At 39.3% G+C, this 20,635-nt stretch overlaps 1 protein-coding gene across 10 annotated transcripts in view; it reads right to left on the bottom strand.

Moving 5' to 3' along the window:
• The window catches only part of synrg (synergin, gamma), a 44,805-nt gene extending 24,661 nt beyond the window's left edge, over window positions 1-20,144 (bottom strand). For 4 of the 10 annotated variants that reach the window (XM_079611166.1, XM_079611167.1, XM_079611164.1 and 1 more), the window contains exons 1-15: window positions 20,074-20,144; window positions 14,878-14,918; window positions 14,583-14,707; window positions 14,343-14,470; window positions 14,159-14,264; window positions 13,536-13,647; window positions 11,453-11,755; window positions 9,307-9,582; window positions 7,929-8,003; window positions 7,633-7,829; window positions 5,839-6,078; window positions 5,619-5,755; window positions 4,128-4,246; window positions 3,795-3,857; window positions 1,852-2,805 (exon numbers count right to left, since the gene is read on the bottom strand). In XM_079611166.1, coding sequence (XP_079467292.1) covers window positions 1,852-2,805; window positions 3,795-3,857; window positions 4,128-4,246; window positions 5,619-5,755; window positions 5,839-6,078; window positions 7,633-7,829; window positions 7,929-8,003; window positions 9,307-9,582; window positions 11,453-11,755; window positions 13,536-13,647; window positions 14,159-14,264; window positions 14,343-14,470; window positions 14,583-14,707; window positions 14,878-14,918; window positions 20,074-20,108 — 2,911 coding nt within the window. In that variant the 5' untranslated portion in view covers window positions 20,109-20,144. The remainder of the gene's footprint in view (window positions 1-1,851; window positions 2,806-3,794; window positions 3,858-4,127; window positions 4,247-5,618; window positions 5,756-5,838; window positions 6,079-7,632; window positions 7,830-7,928; window positions 8,004-9,306; window positions 9,583-11,452; window positions 11,756-13,535; window positions 13,648-14,158; window positions 14,265-14,342; window positions 14,471-14,582; window positions 14,708-14,877; window positions 14,919-20,073) is intronic. The other 6 variants (XM_079611170.1, XM_079611171.1, XM_079611169.1 and 3 more) reach the window with 3 other exon arrangements.
• Window positions 20,145-20,635: the final 491 nt, after the last annotated feature.

Here is a 20,635-nt window from a genome sequence, read left to right as displayed (position 1 = left end):
ACACGACTCGTGTTAAATAAGTAGTGCTTTGTCATTTTTGCTTATGTATGCATCGAGGTTTCTCCATGCACATGCAAACACGGATAACCATCACATGAACGGATACATGCAAAACAAGTGAGTCCAGAATGATATTATTAACTATAACACCTTTTCTTTATAACCAAGAGAGCTTTGATAGAAAGGTGGAATTGTGGATCAGATTAAGCAGAGAAATGTTAAGCTCATTTATCATGCTAAGACCTAGTTGCCCGCAATGGAAAAAAAGGCTTCGGTGTCATTAGCATATTAATCTGGCAGTTTATATATTCCATTTGAAATTCTGATGAGCACAAAATGGCTCGGAGTCAAAAATCTGAACGAATGTAAAGCCAGACGTCTAGTGTTTGCAGAATTCAAATGAATATTGCCATCTTGTGCAATAATCTTTTGTCCTTTCTCATAATCGTCTAATCAAAGATTTGAATGTGAACATTATAAAGTCAAATGTGAACATTATAAAGTTTGGCGCTGCGCCAAAAGCCCTTTTTGTTATATCCCACTCCAATCAGTTTAATTGTTGTCTGAAAAGCATGAAAAAGCAATATTTACTAATTCCAAATCAAAACTTTTTGAGAAATGAATTACATTTTTGGAAATTAATTGTTGGATCAAATTAAAATATATATATTTTTAGGAATTTTGGGGAAGTACATAGTGTCAAACACAATGTGCAATAATGCCTGTGTCAGAAAGCACTTTTTTTAATGTTAATTTTCACTTAAACTTATTTCCCCACATAGCAAACTACAGTATGTGGCATTCACTATATAGTAGTATGATTTCAGACACAGCAAGCATACTGTATAAAATACACTAATGCCTTCAAATTCATGTTTTAGACATTATCATAATGCCTCTGTGTTGCATCTCACGGAGTTCAGTATGTCCAGATGTAAAGAATGGACATGTGAAGCAAAATTTCAAATTTCCTGTCCAAAATTTTCTTGCCACATTACCTATTCATTACCTAATGCTATTCTCATTCTCTTGTCACAGTAAGTCAATACTACAGCAACTGATGTAGATATAACTACACCAACTGATGTAGATATTACTATGGCAACTAATGTAGATATTACTATGGCAACTGATTGTAGATATTACTATGGCAACTGAACAAATGGATCTGATTTTATCAGTTGCAAAAATACGTGGGCAATCAGTCCTAAAAGAGTGAGAAATTAAAATTGTAAACAGCTTTTGTGCGCTCTTCATGATTTGGATACAATGACAATCAAAGCAAGGGAAACTGGGTAACTAATGATAGATGGCGACAATGACAACATGAACAGACGGACGACAGGAGAGAAAACCAAGTCACGAGCTATTCGAATTAAATACTGTATATAAATGTGCTTTCGTAACTGCCTGATCACCTGATAACACTAGGAGTTGATAAAACCAGTTATTGTGCTGTTAGCAATAATACTAATCTTATGAGACTCAAATTCACAAGCACAAGGTTTGACTGGTAAAAAAATAATAATATATAAGCTAAATTAAATAAATAAATACATAAATAAATATAAACAACAATAAATACTGTAGGTTTACAATTGTGCATGATTAAACTGGAAATGTATATAACTTTGATGGGAATGACGGCACGTTATGATGTGTAGCAAGTTTTTGATATGTAACTATAACTCAGCCGCACTGAACACACATACAGTGTTCCAACCGGGTGTCTGATAGGGCGGTTGTTCAGCCTTTGAGAGGCCTGAGCGGTCTGAGCATGTATGACATAGAGAAAGTGGCGAAAGACAGAGTGGGCCAGACTTCACCAGAGCAAGCGTACTAATTCCTCACCTGCAGCTGGGGGTTGATGCGACGACAAACCAGGGAGATCTAGAGAGCTATCAGACATCACATGCTTCAGGTCTCCACCCATGTCTGATAACTTCATGTCTAGCTGTACTGAGAGTGTATCCTCCGAGTCCTCCTTCCCCACGCTGCTGCCCCCGATGGACGGGAGGTCCAGGGACTTCACAGAGGCAGTGTCCTCTTTGGCCTGCTTGAAGGCGGCCACTTTGTCCACCAGGCTCTTGTCAGACGCGCCCAGCGCTGTACAGAATTTGGAGGACTGGAAATCCGCAAAGTCGTCATTGTCACTCTTGAGCGACGAGAAGGAGCCCCCACCACTTTCTTTGTTATCGTCGTAGGCCAGGCCACCTTCAAGAGAAAGCTGCTTGAAGACGTCATACTTATCGCCGCCGATTTGTTGCCGCTGCTGGGACGTCTCTGCCTGGATCTCGCCGCCACAGTCTCCAGAGTCACTTTTTTGATCTCTTGAGCTCCCGAATGCCATGAAGTCAGCAAAGTCATCCTGAACCACTGTCCCGGCTCCTCTACCTTCTACAGAGGTGGCAGGAGCCACTTCAGAGGATGATGAGGAGCCAAAAAGGGCAAAATCGCCAAAGTCATCACCCACTACACTGGGAGGTTTCGCGACTGTGGAGGGCAATACTAGGGATGGAGGTGCTGAAGGGAACAGATTGAGTTTGGAGTCGGCAGTGGAAGTGGGAGCAGGAGGAGCCATTGTCGTGAAGAGGTCCAGGTCTGCCATGTTGAGAAGATTTCTAGGTTGAGCCAGAGAGGACGGCTGCGAATGGGACAGAGACTGAGAAGAAGTGAAAGGAGGAGGAAAAGTTGGCTGGAACTTGGCCTGGTCCGGTGGGTCTAGTGGAGAGACGGCGTCGGCCGTTTTAAAGTCTGAAAAGCCATCGTCGGCACTGACAGACTTGAAATCAGCAAATCCCTCCCCTGCGGAAAAAAACAAAAAAGAAAACAATTGAAGAGCATGGCAAAATGCATTTCACACCAAAACAAAGGACAGAGAGGTGGCACGGCACAAAACAGAGTTTGCCTACAAGTCGCTCAAAGCCTCATTTCACAGGCCTAAAAGGAGAAAACTGGATTAGCAATGCTTAACAAGCTGCATTTGACTGCTGAAATGAAATGGAAAAAGGTGGCACAATGAAACGACTTTTACTGTGAAGACAGAAATCAACCTGATGGAATATATCACATATAACAGCATTTTTCAGTCTCAGCACATTAACACCACCATATACAAACAAACACACTCAGGTGCAACCACAATCCATTCTCATTTCATTTAAAGTGAAGTGTCAAGTGCAGACCAATCGGAGATATTTGGCCATTTTGAGATTGCCCGCTTGGCCGATTAAATTACTTACAAAATTTACTGACAGCCTAGGGCTGTATATATCATGGCAGCAATTTATCAACAGAGATTTTGCCATACCATATCCATTACAGCACGTAAATATATCAGCACACTGCAGGACTGCTCAAAGTCATTAACACGTTTGCAGTCACTATATTGCATTTGATCAAATACTGGCATAATATCAGAACATTAGCTACCATGCTCTCTCAATATGGGCCAATGAAAACCCATTTTGATCGACCACTAGAAGTGAACGACACGCAGATGACTAACTTTTCTACAACTTGATCTACAGAATGAATCAAAGGCAGAGAGAGTTCAGAACAGAATGGGAGTTTTGGAAAAGAGATCACTGCAACCATTGACTTACTGGCTCTCTCAGAGCTGTCCCCACTGGATTCTGCTCTAGTGAGACAGGGACACGCACACATTCCTACATCAGTGTATGGGGCCCTTCATGAAACTAAACACACTATAGGCTGGTGAAATTGTTTTTAAAATAATTTTGTGAATGCAGATCTGTGTTGTATACAATGCTGTCAAACATGCATCTGCTTACCAACTGGTTTTCTGTCTGAAGGCTTCTCAAGCTCTCTGAAAACACTGTATTTGTCCCCTGAATCTAGAACAAAAGAGAAACACAGTGAACAATGCCAGTGTGTAGAGGCAGTAAAGTGTGCTTTGTATATAGCAGGAGCTGGAAGGTGGTGATAAATAGCAGGATAAATTTATGCAAAACACGTCTGTGAGCCACACAGTAATTCAAAGTCTTATCTCAAATGCATTTAGACAAGAGAATCTGTCTTTAAAGTTAAACTGATATGACAGCAGTCTTCTGAGAGATCTGCCGTCCTCAAAGGGCTAATGAGAGCTGTGTGTGTGTGTGTGTTACCTGAGACAGGAGCTGTGGGCTCTGCAGGCTGCTCCACTGACAGCTGTTTGAACACTGCATATTTATCAGAGGAGGAGGATGATGAAGATCCTGACACTGGAGTCAGCATGGCAGGAACACTGTATGAAGCAGACAAAACATACACGAGTCAATATTAAAAGATCAAAGTGCTTTTACAAGCTACAACATTTTCAAAACGTTTACAAGTCAAAACATTATATTCAGTTTGAGATTTTTTTTTGATCGTTGATGCTGTTAACTGTAAACTAAACGCATGAAGTCTTAGGGCACAATCCTAATTTGCATTGGGATTTAGTGTCCCAAATCAAGACAAATTGAAAATAGCATGTCAAAGTTGACAGATACACTATATCAATTTGATTTTGAGAAATGAGACAGGAGTTCGCAACATCTTGAAAGTGAATTTAAAATAATACATTTAGCTCAATGTCAATGTTTAATATCACAAACTGTTTGCATTTGTGTGCAGTGTCTGTCTGATATCAAGACAATTCAGTGATAAATGTCTCTCAACTGAAAAGCATGTATATTTCCGTTTAAAAGTTTGGGGTCGGTAAGATTTTGAAAATAATTGTAAGGAACTTCACTTCCAGTCTTCTTCAGTCACATTATCCTTCAGAAATCATTTTAATATGCCGATTTGGTGTTCAAGAAACATTCCTTGTTATCAATGTTGAAAACAGTTATGGCTTAATTTTTTTTTTAAATGTATTTTCTTTATGATTTAGTGACACCAAGCTAATTTTCCATTGTCATTAAAGTATGTACATTCAGCTCAAGTTCTCTTCTAACAAAAGTCTGTTTCTGCCTTCACCTTCACCTTCCCCCCTTCCCCCCCGTCTTGGATCACTTCACTCATTACAGAGCGATATTCCTGGTACAGGAGAACACCGATGCGCTCACCCTCACTTCCTGTATTATTCTCACCATTCTCATTTCCACTGATTTAATTAGAGAGCTATGTGACACATCCAAGCACCAAAATATTCTTCTAAAACAAAGGATCTTTTGTGCTCAGTGAGGCTGATCGACCGGTGAAGGCCGCCGCACTCGGCAAATACACTTTCCAACCTCTCACTCCCTGCTTTCCACAATTACCTTTCGCCATCTTTTCCCTGGGAGCATAAAATCGTGCACATGTGAATAGAAATAAAATGGGATGAGATTATCAGCTGTCCATTGAAATGGGTTCATTAAAAAAAGAAAGCGGGAGTTTAATTGTTGCGCCGGGCGGGTTATTACAAGCTATTACAAAGCAGAGCGTGATTCCATGCTCCAGATGAGCAACCAGAGTCTGGAGGAATCAACAAAGCATACAACAATATCATAAACTACTAGAGATGACAGGATGCCATTTTACGATGCATTTCTCTAAGCTGTTTGCATTACGTATAAAATATGCTTTCACGGGCATGCAACAATATGCCACTACTCATAAGGAAGTAGCTTGATGAAAAGCGGCGATCGTACCAGCTCTGGGATGATGATTTCATGCTGGGGAACGCTCCCCCTGTCTCTCCTTGGAAATCTGTGAATGAGTCATCTCCAGCTCCAGCTTTGGGGGCTTCCTGAAAGTCCTGGAAATCATCATCATCAGGCTTGGTAGCCTAAAGTAAGCCAACGAAACAATCAATCAGTTTTGAGATAACAGCACACAGTTATTATCTGTAATAAAGTGTCTAATGTTAACCTGAACTGGAGGGAAGTTGGTGATGAAAGTGGCTGGTGGTTGTGCAGCCGGGTTAGGGGTCATTCCCATGACAGGTGGCGCAGTGACAGGCATGGCCATGGACACGGGCGGCTGGGTCATGATAGGCTGCTGGTGCTGAGGCAGGGCAGCATTAATGGCCATAGCCATGGCGGGTAGATTGGGCACAGGCGGGGAGGGGAACTGACCCAGGATGTCCAAACTCATGACTGTAAGACCACTCTAGAGAATACAACCATAATATATAACAAAGGAGTTTAGTTAGTAGTAAGTCATTCAAAGCAGCTTAAACCGGGTCCACGTTGTATTATTTGGCCACAATTTTGTTATCCAAGACAAATTTCAGGCACGTCAGGTCAATTGTTTGTTCGTTTATTATATTTTAAACGCAATGTTAGCATTCGAGGCTATTTACATGGCAAACACAAGGTAAATATCACAATCCATTTCAATAAAACATTTCATCTTGACATAAGATGGAATATTTCAGAATGCATCAACCAAATGTATTTGAGATTTTCTATGTAAACATGTTTCTGAATAAAAGCGTTTTTTAGCAGTATCCTAAAAATTACAGTCCAACAGAATATGTTTAACAGACAAAGGAATTTGACACATAAAGGAGAAACTTCGCCTGGCAATATAAACCCATGTGCAAGTCTTGAGTGACCCAGTCTGCACCTAGTAAAGACGACTTGGTTGAACTTACACTATGTGCACTGTACGCATACCCTAGCGTACACAAAAACTGAAGTATACTTTGGGCTTAAGAGTGACAGAGAGCCAATTCATTAACAGAAATTCATCAGGGTCTAAAAAAAAGTAGTGTCAGGAATTTTATGCAGTGTAACTGCGCCTACAAGCTGTCAACAGAATGATGGGATCAAAGTTTAGGCTAGGATTTATATCAAACAGTCTGACATAAGATTGTTGATTTTTGTCCTAATCCAAAAACACTTGAACAAGCTAATCAAGGTTTTCATAATTACAGACAAATGGGCTAAATTTGGGATTGGTAGTCAAGCCTACACGACACTGGCCCTCCAGGATTGGAATCAAAGGTTCCTGCAATACACCATACCACCCGTTAGCCAAATGACTATAAAAAGAAGTGTTAAAGTAGCATGATATCGTCAATGATAAGTAGCACAGATCTTCGAGTGCCGACTGATAAATGCTGATTACTGACAGCCATTAAGCTGAGGTATGAGGCACTGCTATAAACACAAGACACTCAATTAAAGCTGATATTCTCCCTACACATAACAATGATTTAGTGAGCTATTAGACAAGAGCGCTTTAATAAGTCTCGTACGGGAATGGTGAATTTACAGCACGTCTTTCATCAGGGAGACAAAAAAAAAAAAGCAGGGCTGTCAGACAATAGACCTCCTTCTCCATCCAGATGTCTACTTTTCCCTCTGCCAAGAGGCCGTCTGATTTGTTCGCCTAAAATATTCATTAAAGTCAACTTCCATTTTCAATGCCATTGCTGGCATCCTCCAGAGCTTTTCCTTTTTTATTGCTTTTCAAAACAGAGGCTCTGGAAGAGTGGCTCTTTATTGAGCTTTTAAATTTGCATAACAAATGCATTAATAGTGGAAGGGTCCCTTGAGTTGCTGAAAGAGCTACGGTATCTATTCACGGGACTGTAGCTGCCAAGGGTTGCAAGAGAAGATAAGGAGATCCCCAAACCTCTGGCCTTAAGATCCACCTAACAGAATATGCACATATTCCATTTTTGGAAATTTTGGACTTTGAGATTCAAGTTTTTACCTGGGCGACTCCAATCAAAGCCAGTACGGTGTACAGCTCTTCCTTGGTCAGCTTGCCAGGTGTGGTTCGGTTGGCCAAGGCCCAGATCTGTCCAAGTGCTTCTCGTGGCAGACCCGATGAGATCAGAATTGGGTAGAGTTTGGCTGTGTCAATGCCTGCTGGTGTCATTGTGAAGTCAAGGACCTTCTTGAATAACTCTGTGAAGAGCAACCATTTGCAATTAGATATTGGGATATAAAACTTATCTTGGAAAACAACAAAATCACATGAAATCCAAAGATATCAAGAGCTTATACCTGGGATGAGCGAGTCATTGTACAACCAGGCTGGCACCATGGGTTGCATGTCTTGTTGGGGGTAGACGCCTACGCCTGTTTGTGATGGACATGGAGACAGTGAGATGTTGTTTTTGGACTATTAAGCTAAGAGTGATTGATCAAGCATATATCCCACGTGATTATTGCACAGTCAGACGTCCCCCACACCTGCTGTCGGCAAAGCCCAGTGCGGATATACTACTGACGCCATGCACAGACACACTAAAGACTCCCATTGTTTCTGCTGTCAGCTCAGTTGTCTGGAGCCGAGAGCTGGTGGGTTTGCAGGACAAACAGATTGACAAAACATACAAAGAATTTGCTTTGTACTAGCGCTGACACTCATCTCATTATTTGCATTGCCAATGTGTACACTATGCTAAAACTTTCCTGTGGTGAAATAAATTAGGCAAACAGATAAAATGAGGCTACAGCCATTAAGTCTCCAACTAAGCATCATAAGTAGTGAAACATCAAACAGGTCCCCCTTAACGAAACCAGTGGGCTCAGCTGACAGACCAAACCAGGAGTATCCAATCCTAATCCTGGAGGTCCACCTTCCTACCAAGGGTAGCTCCAATCCTAACTAAACACACCTGAACAGGGTAACCAAAGTCTTTAGGATTACCAGAAATGTCCAGCAAGAGTGATGAAACTAAACCCTGCAGAAAGATGGCCCTCCAAGAGCAGGACTGGACACCCCTGGATTAAACAGACATGTTACACTGAAAAATCTAGAATCATCATTACAGGTAAATTGGAAAATAAGGAAGAGTGAAGATGGGAAGAATCACATAGAAGTGGAAAAAAATATATATATAGCACCCCGCTAAGAGATGAAGCCCAGCATATACGAGTTAAATCACGCACATGCACAATTTTTTTTTAATTACGTGCACCATTAGTAAGATTTCCAGGACAGAAAGAAGTGCAGAAGATTTTCAGAAGATTTCTTCATCCAGTTGAGATTTTCTTTGTCATCTTTATCTTATTCTACTTTCCCATTAGTCTTTGAACATATTTCATGCTCAAGAGCACATTGTCTTCAAAGGTAAAGCATCTAGGCCAATGAATTTTCTCCTGTTTAATGCCTTGGCTTTGCATTACCATAGACATCCAAGTAACCAAATCCTTCATCTCACTTCAGCTTTTCATAGAGAACTGTTAGGTATAAATCACATTAATATTTCAATAAAGACTTTATAACAAGAATAAGATAAGAAATCAGCCCCTCTAAACCAAGCACATCTCATAATGATTAGCAAACAGAGGCAGGGCAGGAAGTCTCGAGCTGCAAGCGGTGTTAATTTTGAGAAGCTCGGAAAAGAGGCGGGACTGAAACCAGATGTTTTCTCACCGCTGACATTAGTGGGCTGGACGGGCGGGCTGTCTGCCACAGGGGGCGACTGAGCTGCGTCCAGAAGCTTAGGAGGCATCTCAGTCATGAAGGCTGAATTGAAGTCATCTTGGGTTTGGGCCCAGTTTCGGGATCTGGTACTGCTGTGAAACTGGGCTGTGTGTTGAGCTCTCGGACTCAGCTCAGACAGAGCCTGTCGTGGCTTAAAACTAACCTGGGCCTTCTTACCAGATGTCAAATCGCATGATGAGAACATCTTCTCCTCCAGAGAAGGGCCTGAATCAGTTAGGAACAGAGGCCATGAGTACCAAACATGACTATTTTGTGTACAAGAAGTTCATGACCGTTCCATCCATAGTCACTGGATACAAGATATGTTCTATTGGAGATATGAAGCTGCCTAAGAGAGTATACAACAAGGAAGCTCACTGGGTTTTGAAACAGATAATGTCCAACTATGACTAAACTGCTTCACTTCACTAGTCAAAACATCTAAGCGAGCCAGGTAAGTAACCAACGTCAATGGGAAAACAGCTTCATTATAACAATAACATTTATCTTTACATTAACTATTCTAATTACTGACCCCTTTCACAAAGCCCGGGGTGAAACAAGAAATGTTTAGGCATGATAGAATTGTCTGGCAAATGTTAAATGCCTTTAATATTGTACTAACATCACAAAATATTAAGCCACAGTCTGTGATATGCTCCAGTCCAAATTAAATTAGTTTCTGTGGTAACAGACATCATTCATGACATAAATTCTGTCAGTAGAGTTTAACTTGTTTTGAACCAGTAATACTTAAGCACACACTTCCATGCAGGCTTCACTTTGAGGCTTATCAGGGCGCTGTCACAATCAGCATTGTGTGCATGTGCTGGGGTTCTGATATTACTCCAGCTTAAATTATAAGAGCATATGGGACACCATCTGCAACCTGACATAACTGAAGGGAGGTGACGGTTGAGTCAGAATCACTGTGCAAATCTCACAGATGGTGACCATCATATCTGAATCAGAAACCCCGACAGACTTTTGACTCTACGTCAAGAACACAGCAAGCTAGCGTTTATGGGCAAAAAGGTCCTAAAGAACTGGAAAAGGGTATCTGTTAACATTCACATTCATCTCAATAAGAGTTGCTTGGCTGGCGCATACAAACCCAACTTCCAGTACACAACTTTTTTTCTGAGCCCATTACATGAGCTGTAAATGTGAATGATCAATCGATATAAGAACTGGTTTGAGAACGGAATCAACTAGCTCACTGAAAAACACCAGGTCAAAAGAACAATTCATTCGCACATTTTAAAATAGAAATTCATTTAAATTGTAATAATATTTCACAAAATGACATGACACTATTTTTGATTAAATAAGTGCAGTCTTGGTGAGAATAAGAGACTTCAAAAACATTTTAAAAATCTACCGACCCAAAATTTCGAATGGGCTACAACGGAGAAACAAACACTGAGGGGCCGTTCACACAAAACGTGTCTTTACATCTAAAAACGCGAGATGCAGCGCTCAGGAAAGTTTTTTTTTTTTTAAATGCAGCACAGAACGCAAGGGTTTTGAGACTCACTTCGAGACGTGATGCAATAACAAAAATAGCTAAACAGCAGAATAGATAGAAACTATTTTTGACACGGGGAAAAAAGAAAATAAATTGCACCAGCTATGGCATTTGATCAGAGGACGCCAGGACCGAAATCCATTTTTGGTTCACCCCATCCTCCGATACAGATATAAATACAGGGAATACCATCAAGAGCTAAAGCTAGTTGCATTAAAATACAACTGTTGTCATAGTACACAAAATGTTGCAACGCTTGCCCCGCCTCTGGGGTTTTCTGATTGGTGCACTGTTTTGAACTGACATTGATGAGTGGTGCTGCGTGTAAAAGTTCAATTATTTTATCTTGACACGGCGTCTTAAAAAAACGAGGCGTTCATGTGCGAGATGCTGCAATAGACACGATACTTGAACATTTAAATAGAAAAACTATGGAAAAGTAGCACATTGGAAAAAAGCGTTCTGGGTTAACTGGCTAAGTTGTGTAGTTATGGCACTGACCCCTGGGTACGAGTTCTAACAAGTGATGGTATGATAGAAAAAGAGCGATTGTGAGAGGGGCGTTACCTTGGAATGCAGTTTGGGAGCTGGAGATGACAGAAGAGTGTTGGGTGACAGGTGAGACAGAGAGGGATGAAGGGACAGTGTGAGGAAGAGGAGAGGAAGGGGGATGCTGGCCAGGCCCCAACTCTAATGGCTGGCCAACTTGAGCGGCTCTTAGTGAAGGGGAGGATGGAGGGAGGGATGAAGAGGGGAAAGAAGAGGAGCCATCAACGGGGCCTTGCACAAAGTCACTAAACTCATCGTCGTCATCGGGGAAAGCAGGAGGAAGCGAGTGAGAGGTGACAGAGGTATGAGATGGCGATGAGTCTGCAAAAACCAAACAAGAGAGTGAGACAGACACAACGCACATCATGAGTTATGACCACACAAAAAAAAGAGAGACAGTTTTACAAAGAACAACAGGAAGGTACTGAATTTCATTAGGTGTGGTGCTGGTGTTACTGTTAACAAAAACAAACTCAACCTTTCAATGATAATGTCAATGGAAACTGAATTGTTGTATTAAAATGAAAAATGTATGAACAACTACTGACAGGGTCCAAAATTAAAATCGATCCTATTTATTTACTTGACAATCATTTCTGGTCTTACTGTGAATGATTCACCGGTGCATGTTATTCCAAAGAAAATGCTTGTCTTCCCTTTTCTGCTAACATCACTTAGGCCATCCATGCTGATGGATAATGTTATACAAAAGCCAGCATTTAAGCATTCTTTTAGTCTCAGAAAGTCTCATTCTGACTGCATTCTGTTATGGAACATTGATTTCTCACCATCCAATTAATTACCGCCCACATTTTTTCATTTAATATCCTGACCTGTTTTGCTCAAAAATATGTCACATTAACAATATAAATCAGGATGTGAACGTTCATACCAAATCAGAGTAAAAGTTGGCTTTGGTGTGTGATTAAACAGTTACTTTGCCAGTTGGCTTATATTAACAAACTGAACAAAATACATGGTTTAGGTCCAATTTTAAGAACGACAATCTGACCTGACTGATGACATGCATGCAATTCAAATCCAAGAACATTCTAAAAAAAAAAAAAAAAAACATTCAGGAGTTTGGGATCAGTAATATATATTTTTTTAAATAAATTAATACATTTATTCAGCAAGGATGCATTAAATAGTGAAAGAGACAGTAAAGACATTGTCATCTCAGAAATAAATTACATTTTTATATATAAAAGTTATTTTATATTGTAATAACATTTCACTATATATTACTGTTTACTGTATTTTTTGAACAAATAAATACAGCCTGAGTATAAGAGACTTTTAAAAACATTTAAAAAAATCTTACTGACCCCAAACTTCACATTAAATGATTCAATGATTTTAGCCGGTGATAAATATTTTTGACCAGTTTATTTTTTCCAATTCAGCTGCAAATTGCAGGGGTGGCAAAAAGTTAATTTTGGACCCTGATTACAAGAAAAAAAAGAGACAGTTACAACAGTTAACTAGAAACACTGTGTGATATTAAGCTATTCTGCAGGTGTGAGGGGTGAAACTGCAAGAGTGTGAAGGTGGAGGATGTGTTATATGGAGGATGAGGAAACAGCAAACACGCAGTGGAAAAATCTGGAGAGCCTCCTGGTGGCTGCTGGGAAGAAAACAGCTGTTTGGCTCAATGAAAAAGGTGTGGTGTGTTTGTGTTGAGAGAGCAGAAATGCTTTTAAAGGAGGAAAATTCTGTCATCATTTACCCACCCTCATGACAGTCCACACCTGTGTGTGTGTGTTTGTGTGTGTGTATATATATATATATAAGAAAATAGCACAAACAAACAGCATCCAGTACAATTCTTCAAAATCCTCCTTTTGTGTTCCACTGGGGGGCAAGTCATGGGAATTGAAAGAAACAGGGGTGAGTAAATGATGACAGGATTTTTATTTTGGGGTGCACTATCCCTTTAACAGTGTGTGAGTGTGTCCCTGGTAATGTCCTTCAGCTCTTGACAGCCACACTGGCCTTGTCAAAAGCTGTCTGAGCTGTGACCCTTGACGTCATGAGCAGGGACTTGAAAAACAAATGGCCGGAAGGCAGTCGGGCAGCTGGAACGCGTCACTGGATGTACCTGGTTTCTTAGACTGTGAAGACGGTGTTGGATGCATCTTGGCATCCCTGCTGAACCCATCCAGATTTCCTTTGATGGCCTCTAAGGCATCGTCACGACTCTTCTCCCCAGTCTGTACAAAAATAGAAGTTTGGAGGAGTTGATTTCCAAGAAAAAGTATATAGAAAGACAGACACAGTGATATAGCAGAAATAATAACTCATTATTATTATTATAATTAACATCTCCTGCAGCTATATTGTCTATCAAATACCTTATTTGGATGGCAATTTATGATTGGAATATAAAGTGGAGAATAATCATGATTAGGTTAAATCAGTGGTTCTCAAACTGGGGTACGCAGACAGAAGGGGGTGCGCGAAAAAAATGCTGAGTTTTGCCATTCATTTAATTCTACCCCAACTTAAAATAACATTAAAACTGAGCATGTATTTCTAGCAGGTAAAATGCCGTAAATACATGACATCCGATCATGGATGGATGGATTTCATATAGTTTTAATTTCATATTTAAAAGCATCACTTTGTTTTGACCATCATTGCATATTACTCTAATAGTCACAACAGGCCTAATATTTAGAAAGTAAATATGATCAGTTGTTTATGTCATGTTGACTTGCTCACTTTGGGTTTGACGCTGCTCAGTAGACGCAGTTTCTGTTTCTGCTCCTCAAACTGTCTTCTCTTTCGATCCTCCTCCAGCATCCGCTGCTGCTGCTCCAGACGTTTTCTATGGACACACACTAATCAGAGACGAGTTCTGGCATGCAAACAACTTTCCGGCAGCGGGAATATGTAAAAGGCTTACTGATGCTCCTCCGCCATCTGCTTCTGGATGTCCACAGGGAACTGTGGCCCCGGGCCCCTCATACCCATGAACTGAGGCTGACCCATGTACTGCATCCCGGGTGTCTGCATGCCCATTGCCATCCCGCCCTAGAAACACGGGAGAAAGATATTTAGGACATATAACGATTCTGAAGTTCACATTTTTTATTGTTAATGCATGTCTTAGACATTTCAAAAGTCCATCAGAAACAGAACAGACCTGTATTGGCATGGCACCAGGCATCTGTGCACCAAAATTCATTCCCATCATGCCTTGCATGTTGGGCTGCATGACCTGGACCATGGGGAAGCCCTGCTGCTGTTGCTGCTGCATGGGCATCATTCCTGCCATTAAATAACAGTTTAATTAAAAATGTAAAACAAATTGACAAATGTAAAACCATTTAAAAAAAATCTATTTAAATGTTATAGATGTTTTATTGGAGAGACATATTCAATACAAAATTATCTAATGTGGAAAGATGCAAAATACAGACAAAATGTCAGCAGTTTACCTTGCGGAGGTCCAATGCCCCCTCCAACAGGGTACATAAAACTAGAACAGAAAAGACAGGCACATTCAATATTGTAGTCATTTACCAGGCTGCCCATTTCCAACCCCTGAAGCTCATTTCAGTGTCAAGCTAATGTCTTTACTCTATCGCCCTCCACATTCAAGAGACGACTAAAGGCAACCAATTAATCATTCAACTGAGAAAACATTTATGAAAACAGCCGAAGTCCATTATTCTGGAAGGTTCTTGCCCCACAGAGGAAATCAAAATCATTCCAGTATTGGCCCTTCGTTAAATTGTTTTCACAGCTAAGAAACACATTTACAATAAAACAGAAATAGATTCATTTTCCTTATGGAATGAAAGCATAAAGTAGCATTTTGCAAATATTGTTATGATCAGAGGAAGATCCTACAACAGTAAATGTAAAAACAATCATTGCTCATCTTCAATAAAACAAATTTGGTACTAGTTAAAGACTTTGCACCTGCCAAAATTTTCACGAACAGCCATTTTGGCAACCTAACATATTCGGCTGAACAAGCACCAAAAAAAAAAAAAACATATTTGGGGTCTTAATTGTAAAAGTAACTCATCGAGAGTTGTTGTGTTTGCTTTTGCAATAGTTTGAAATGTGGGCTAACACTCCACTGAGGCTCTCTGGCACAAAGCGATCTGTCTGTGTGTGTTGCATCTGTTTGCCTGCAGGCTCACAGCTTTACAGCGCTCACAGAGACTGCGATACAACAGAGGGAGGAGGAAAAAAAATAACACACTGGATTAAGGCAGATTAACATTCAAAGAGAGATCTGCTGTGACATCAGGGTGGGGAGATCACATTTATCCACCATTTTAAACTGTTACTGCCAACATCCATCCATCCATGAGCCAACACGGTTATACCCACAAAACCTGAGATTGAGCTTTTCTGACAGGATTTTTGTCTTTGAGAAACATGTAAACAGCAGCTTTGATACAGCATACTAATGGCTGTCTAACATGTTATGCAGAGCCATTTACCTCCTATAATAGTCTATACAAGATTTTCTCTCTTAAGTCTAACAATACTGAGCAGAGTTAAGATAAACTGGTATAAGCACAATAAAAAAAATGTATAAGGAATACATTTGCAAACCAATATAAAATCAACACAATCAAGTAGCATTTTAACATATATAAACATATGAACCATTTTTCATATCAAAGATTTGAATGCTTGAATAGGCTATTAGTTCGATCTAGAATCCAATGACATACTGAAGAGCTGCTTTTCCCATTGGACTTCCACCAAATATCCCATCTCATGCTATGATAGCAAAGTGTTTATCATAATAAACTAGGAAATCTGTGATTCTTCAATTCATAAATGAGTTTCTTTGTTTTTGCTAACAAAACAATCATCTCATATTTCTTGTACACAGGCAATTCATTATTGTTTAATATAAGTATTAGGGCTGTCAACACATTAGCTTTATTCATATAAATTAATTTCAGATAATTATTTGCTGACAAAAGCTTTTTAAATTAAGATAATTTGACATTGTGGTAAGAATTTGTAAATTATTGAATTTTATGAAGTCAATAATTGTTTGTTTGTTACATTATTAACCCCAAGCCTGCATTCTGTGTGCTTCTACTGCAAGAGAACAAGCAGCATTAACATTCTGCAAAATATCTCCTGTCGGAATATCAACGGCAAAGGTGTTGCCGCCACCCTTTTCCTTCCTATTGTTTTTTTTCCACAGTTTTCCTACGAAAAAAAAAAATTGTGACGTATCATAAACCACTGCATTAACCAGTAACACTCAATACTTCCAAACTCACTGGAAAAACGTGCCTGTGGTGACATTACTGCAAAATTATTTTATGTGGCTTCTTGCAGGTTTCATGTCACTTTTAAAATGTCATGAAAGTGTTCATGAGAAGTGTCCAGTGAGCTCGGGAATGAAACGTAGTTCACCCAAAAATAAAACTTCTGCCATCAATTAATCACTGCTTTCGAAATTCATCTTCGAAATTCATCTTCGAAACACAAATCTTATGGAAATCACAAGTCTTAAGGTTTTGGAACAACAAGGGTGAGAATAAATTAATCAATGATAATATTTTCATTTTTTGGGTGAACTATCCCTATAATGCTCTATTATTGGGTCTGAAAATAACACACTTCCGACTCTAAACCTGACTGATAGTGGAAAACAAAAGCAAACGTGAGATAAAAACATAGGCTCTCTTACAATATGGCTTTTCAATCCAACTTTCCAACCAAACAAAACTTTAAATGGGATATAAACTTCAGAAATGTCCCTAAATCCTTTTTAAGGTTGTCACAGATAACCAGCTCTTACCTTCCGAATGGATACGGGAATTTGAGAGCTGTCAAACTGCTTTGTGTTGGGTCTGTGAGGCTGTGCACTGGGCCGGCAGACTTATTTATTTAGTCACTGACTTTCACACAGAATAACAGATTGCATCCTATGACATTGCTGTCTTCAGTCTTTTTTTCTGAACTCTCAGACCTGATAAGCATCTTTTGGGGTGTTGGCAGCAAAAATACAGTTACACCTGTTTTAATAAGCTCCCTATGCCCTCCACTGCAGCTGTCTGAGAGCCTCGGCCATATGGAAGATGCCCATCACGGCTTTAGCCACCAGACTGGATCTAACTTCATGGAGCTGCTGCTTCTGCAAACTACTAAATCCTGTCACATAAATCAACCAAAAAGAGCATCATAATATAACTTTTGCATTGTTTACTTCTTTAATATACAGCTTTAGAAGGTAAACAGCATTTCATTTGCATTACATCACTTTAGCCTGTTCCTCGTCTTACAGAAGTGGCAAAACACATGACTGTAAATTCAGAGTGTATGCTGTTGAACTTTTATTATATTGCCAAATAAAGCAGCTCTATGTAGAACCCTGTGGTTATTTAGTTTCACGGCAGGTATCATTATTACCTGATGCTGCTCCGTTTGAAACTAGACATTCATTATTCAAGCAGTTCAGCAGACTAAAGCCCTTTAGGTAAATAAAACATGAAGTTGGCCTTTCCATCCATTCTGACAGCTATGTGCTCTACTTTATAAAAACGTAGGTACATTTATAGTGCCTTACTGGCCCGATATCAATATTTGTAAGCTCAATGACACCCACGAGGGCGATACTATGTTGATCCAGTCAACTATATGAAACATGAAAAGCAGCAACTATGAATATGAGCTGTCAAGTCACCAGATCACATTACAGACCTGATGTCTCATCTCCAAATATACATCATATGCTAGTGGTCAGGGTGTCTCTGGTCTGGTCTACCAATTCCTTTACCTTTAAAAGCCTATATACCAAAACATCGCAGAATCTGACATGTATATCAGCTACCAGCAAACAATGAATATTACCCTCTATCATTAATATTATTACATCATTAATATTTTAATCACACTTCAGATGCATTTGCACACGGGTGAACATTCAAATGTAAGTTTTGTATATTAACATATTGTATATTAAAAATTAGCTTTTTGGAATCTTGGATTACTAATTGAAATGTTAAAAAAAATTCTGGACATCAATAAAGAAATTATATATTTGGTCAGAATGGACACTTCAAATAGAATATTTGGGCATATTAAAATGCTCTGAGTGGATGCTCCATTGCTTTGATTGAACAAAACCAAACATACACAACACAAACAGTGTAGTCCGATTCACGAAAAAATTCCTCTTATGAGCCAGTTCCTTTAATCGCTGAAAATACTCTCCGAATTTGTATTTACCAACCTCGTACCAACCTTACAAATGCTTGAATGAATTAACTCACTGAATCAACATTTGACTCACTTACTGAATAGCATTTAGGAGCGGTTACTCCTAAATCTGTGTGAGTAAAATAAATTCTGTTGTTCACAAATTTTCACAGGCAAAATAGTTATTTGAATAGGAATCCACACAATCCGAAAAATTTCCAAAAGCACTTTGTAGAGAAAAACTATGCACCTATAGACTTAATAATACGTAATACACCTGCGTATGACGTCACCGTTTTCACAAACTCACCTTTCTGTAGTTTACACAGAGACAAAACAATATCGTTTTCAAAAACTTGCACTTCCCATTTTCAAAAGTTTGTGTTTTCAGGCCCTCAACATGCTGTAAAAATGTAAATGAATGGGGGGGAGGGAAATCAGTTTTTAGTTGAAAAAGGTGTTGTGTAAACGGACCCTAGTTATGTCCTTCTCGAAATGTAGGGGTCGCTTACACGACACTGCTGTTTTGAAAACGGGATTCAAAAACCAAGTTTTTGAAAACGATATCGTTATTGTCTCCACTACAAAAACGTTCATGTGTGAAAACGTTGACGTCATGCACATGCGTATTACGTGTTCAGTATAGTTGTAGTATTTCTACTCAAAGTGACATCGCTAACTACTGGCCTAGCATTGCATAATACAGCGATTTTAATCGTTTTCAATACACTGTTGTCACTTTGTACCACAGTGTACTCAAGGTTCATAAAACAGTATCATTACTGACTTATTGTCTATATGACAACGTGAAGTTATAGCATTTAAAAAGAGGAAAAAAAATGTCAATATATAAAAATATAAATACATGAATGTGTATGTTTTAATACTTGTATTGTCTATAACGTTACATGTACAGCGAAGGTGGACAGTGCTGCAAAACATTTCAGTATCTGAGAACAATTCTGTAGGAAACACTGCGATCGAATATAATTTTAGAACGCCATCAACGAACAGAACGTTCGAACAAACCTATGAACACCACCAAAAAATGCTGTCTAGGTGGGCAGTTCACTAGGTTTTGAGACACGGTCAGTAAATATCCATTTCTGGGTGTTAGTCAGTCTGCTGACAAGCGGTTTAATAACGTTTGGACATCAATATCGTTATGTATCAACGTGTATGGCAAAGAAAAAAAACACAAAGAAGAAATAAACTAATATGAATGTGACAGATGATCATTCTGATGCAGTATGACAAACGTCACATCACCATCACAGCTGACCAGACTCAGCCATTAACACCGCAGACGTTACGCTAAATAAAGTGAAACTGCGGGATCAACGGATGAATTTTCAAACAGACACGCGAATTAACACATACTGACTTCGGAAGGCGTATACATGTAGAGAAAAATAAATAATAAAGCGTTAAAGTATGAAATTCTGTACCTGCCGCCTCCCCCTGTTCCGGGCCGAAGCGCCATCTTACACAGCTCAATGAAATGACGTCATCGCTGAGAACAGACATGCGCCACTTCCGGGGTCACACCAGTTGCGTCACCAAATCTGATGCATTTATTTTCAATACTTTTTTTATATACTTATTTACAACGTTTTACTTTTACCTTTACAATTTGAAAAATATTTACTATATAATATAATAATACACTTTAGTCCTTTTAATTTGTAAACTTTTATATGTACATGTAAAGTATTGTATTGTGTGTATTTTTTACACGTTATTACCATTTCTAAATAGCACAGTTTTGCCATAGAAAAAAAATATCAACAAAATATCATAGAAAAACACAAAATATCATAGGAAAAAAAAGTCATGTTCTGACACCTGCGCTCATTGCAGTTCCTATAATTGCACAGGCGGTGGCGCCATTGTAGTGTTTGTCCCAGATATCGTAAATGAGCTCTGGATTGTCCCAGGGGGCGCTAAACGTCACTTTGGCCTCCACGAACAGGGTAAAAAACAAATACGGGCTGAAGAGTTTTTTATTTA

This window comes from Phoxinus phoxinus (assembly GCF_949152265.1).
Source record: "Phoxinus phoxinus genome assembly, chromosome: 4".
Lineage (NCBI taxonomy): Eukaryota > Metazoa > Chordata > Actinopteri > Cypriniformes > Leuciscidae > Phoxinus > Phoxinus phoxinus.
The sequence above is the reverse complement of the archived record's forward strand: the minus strand, read 5'-3'. Positions and strand labels throughout refer to the sequence as shown.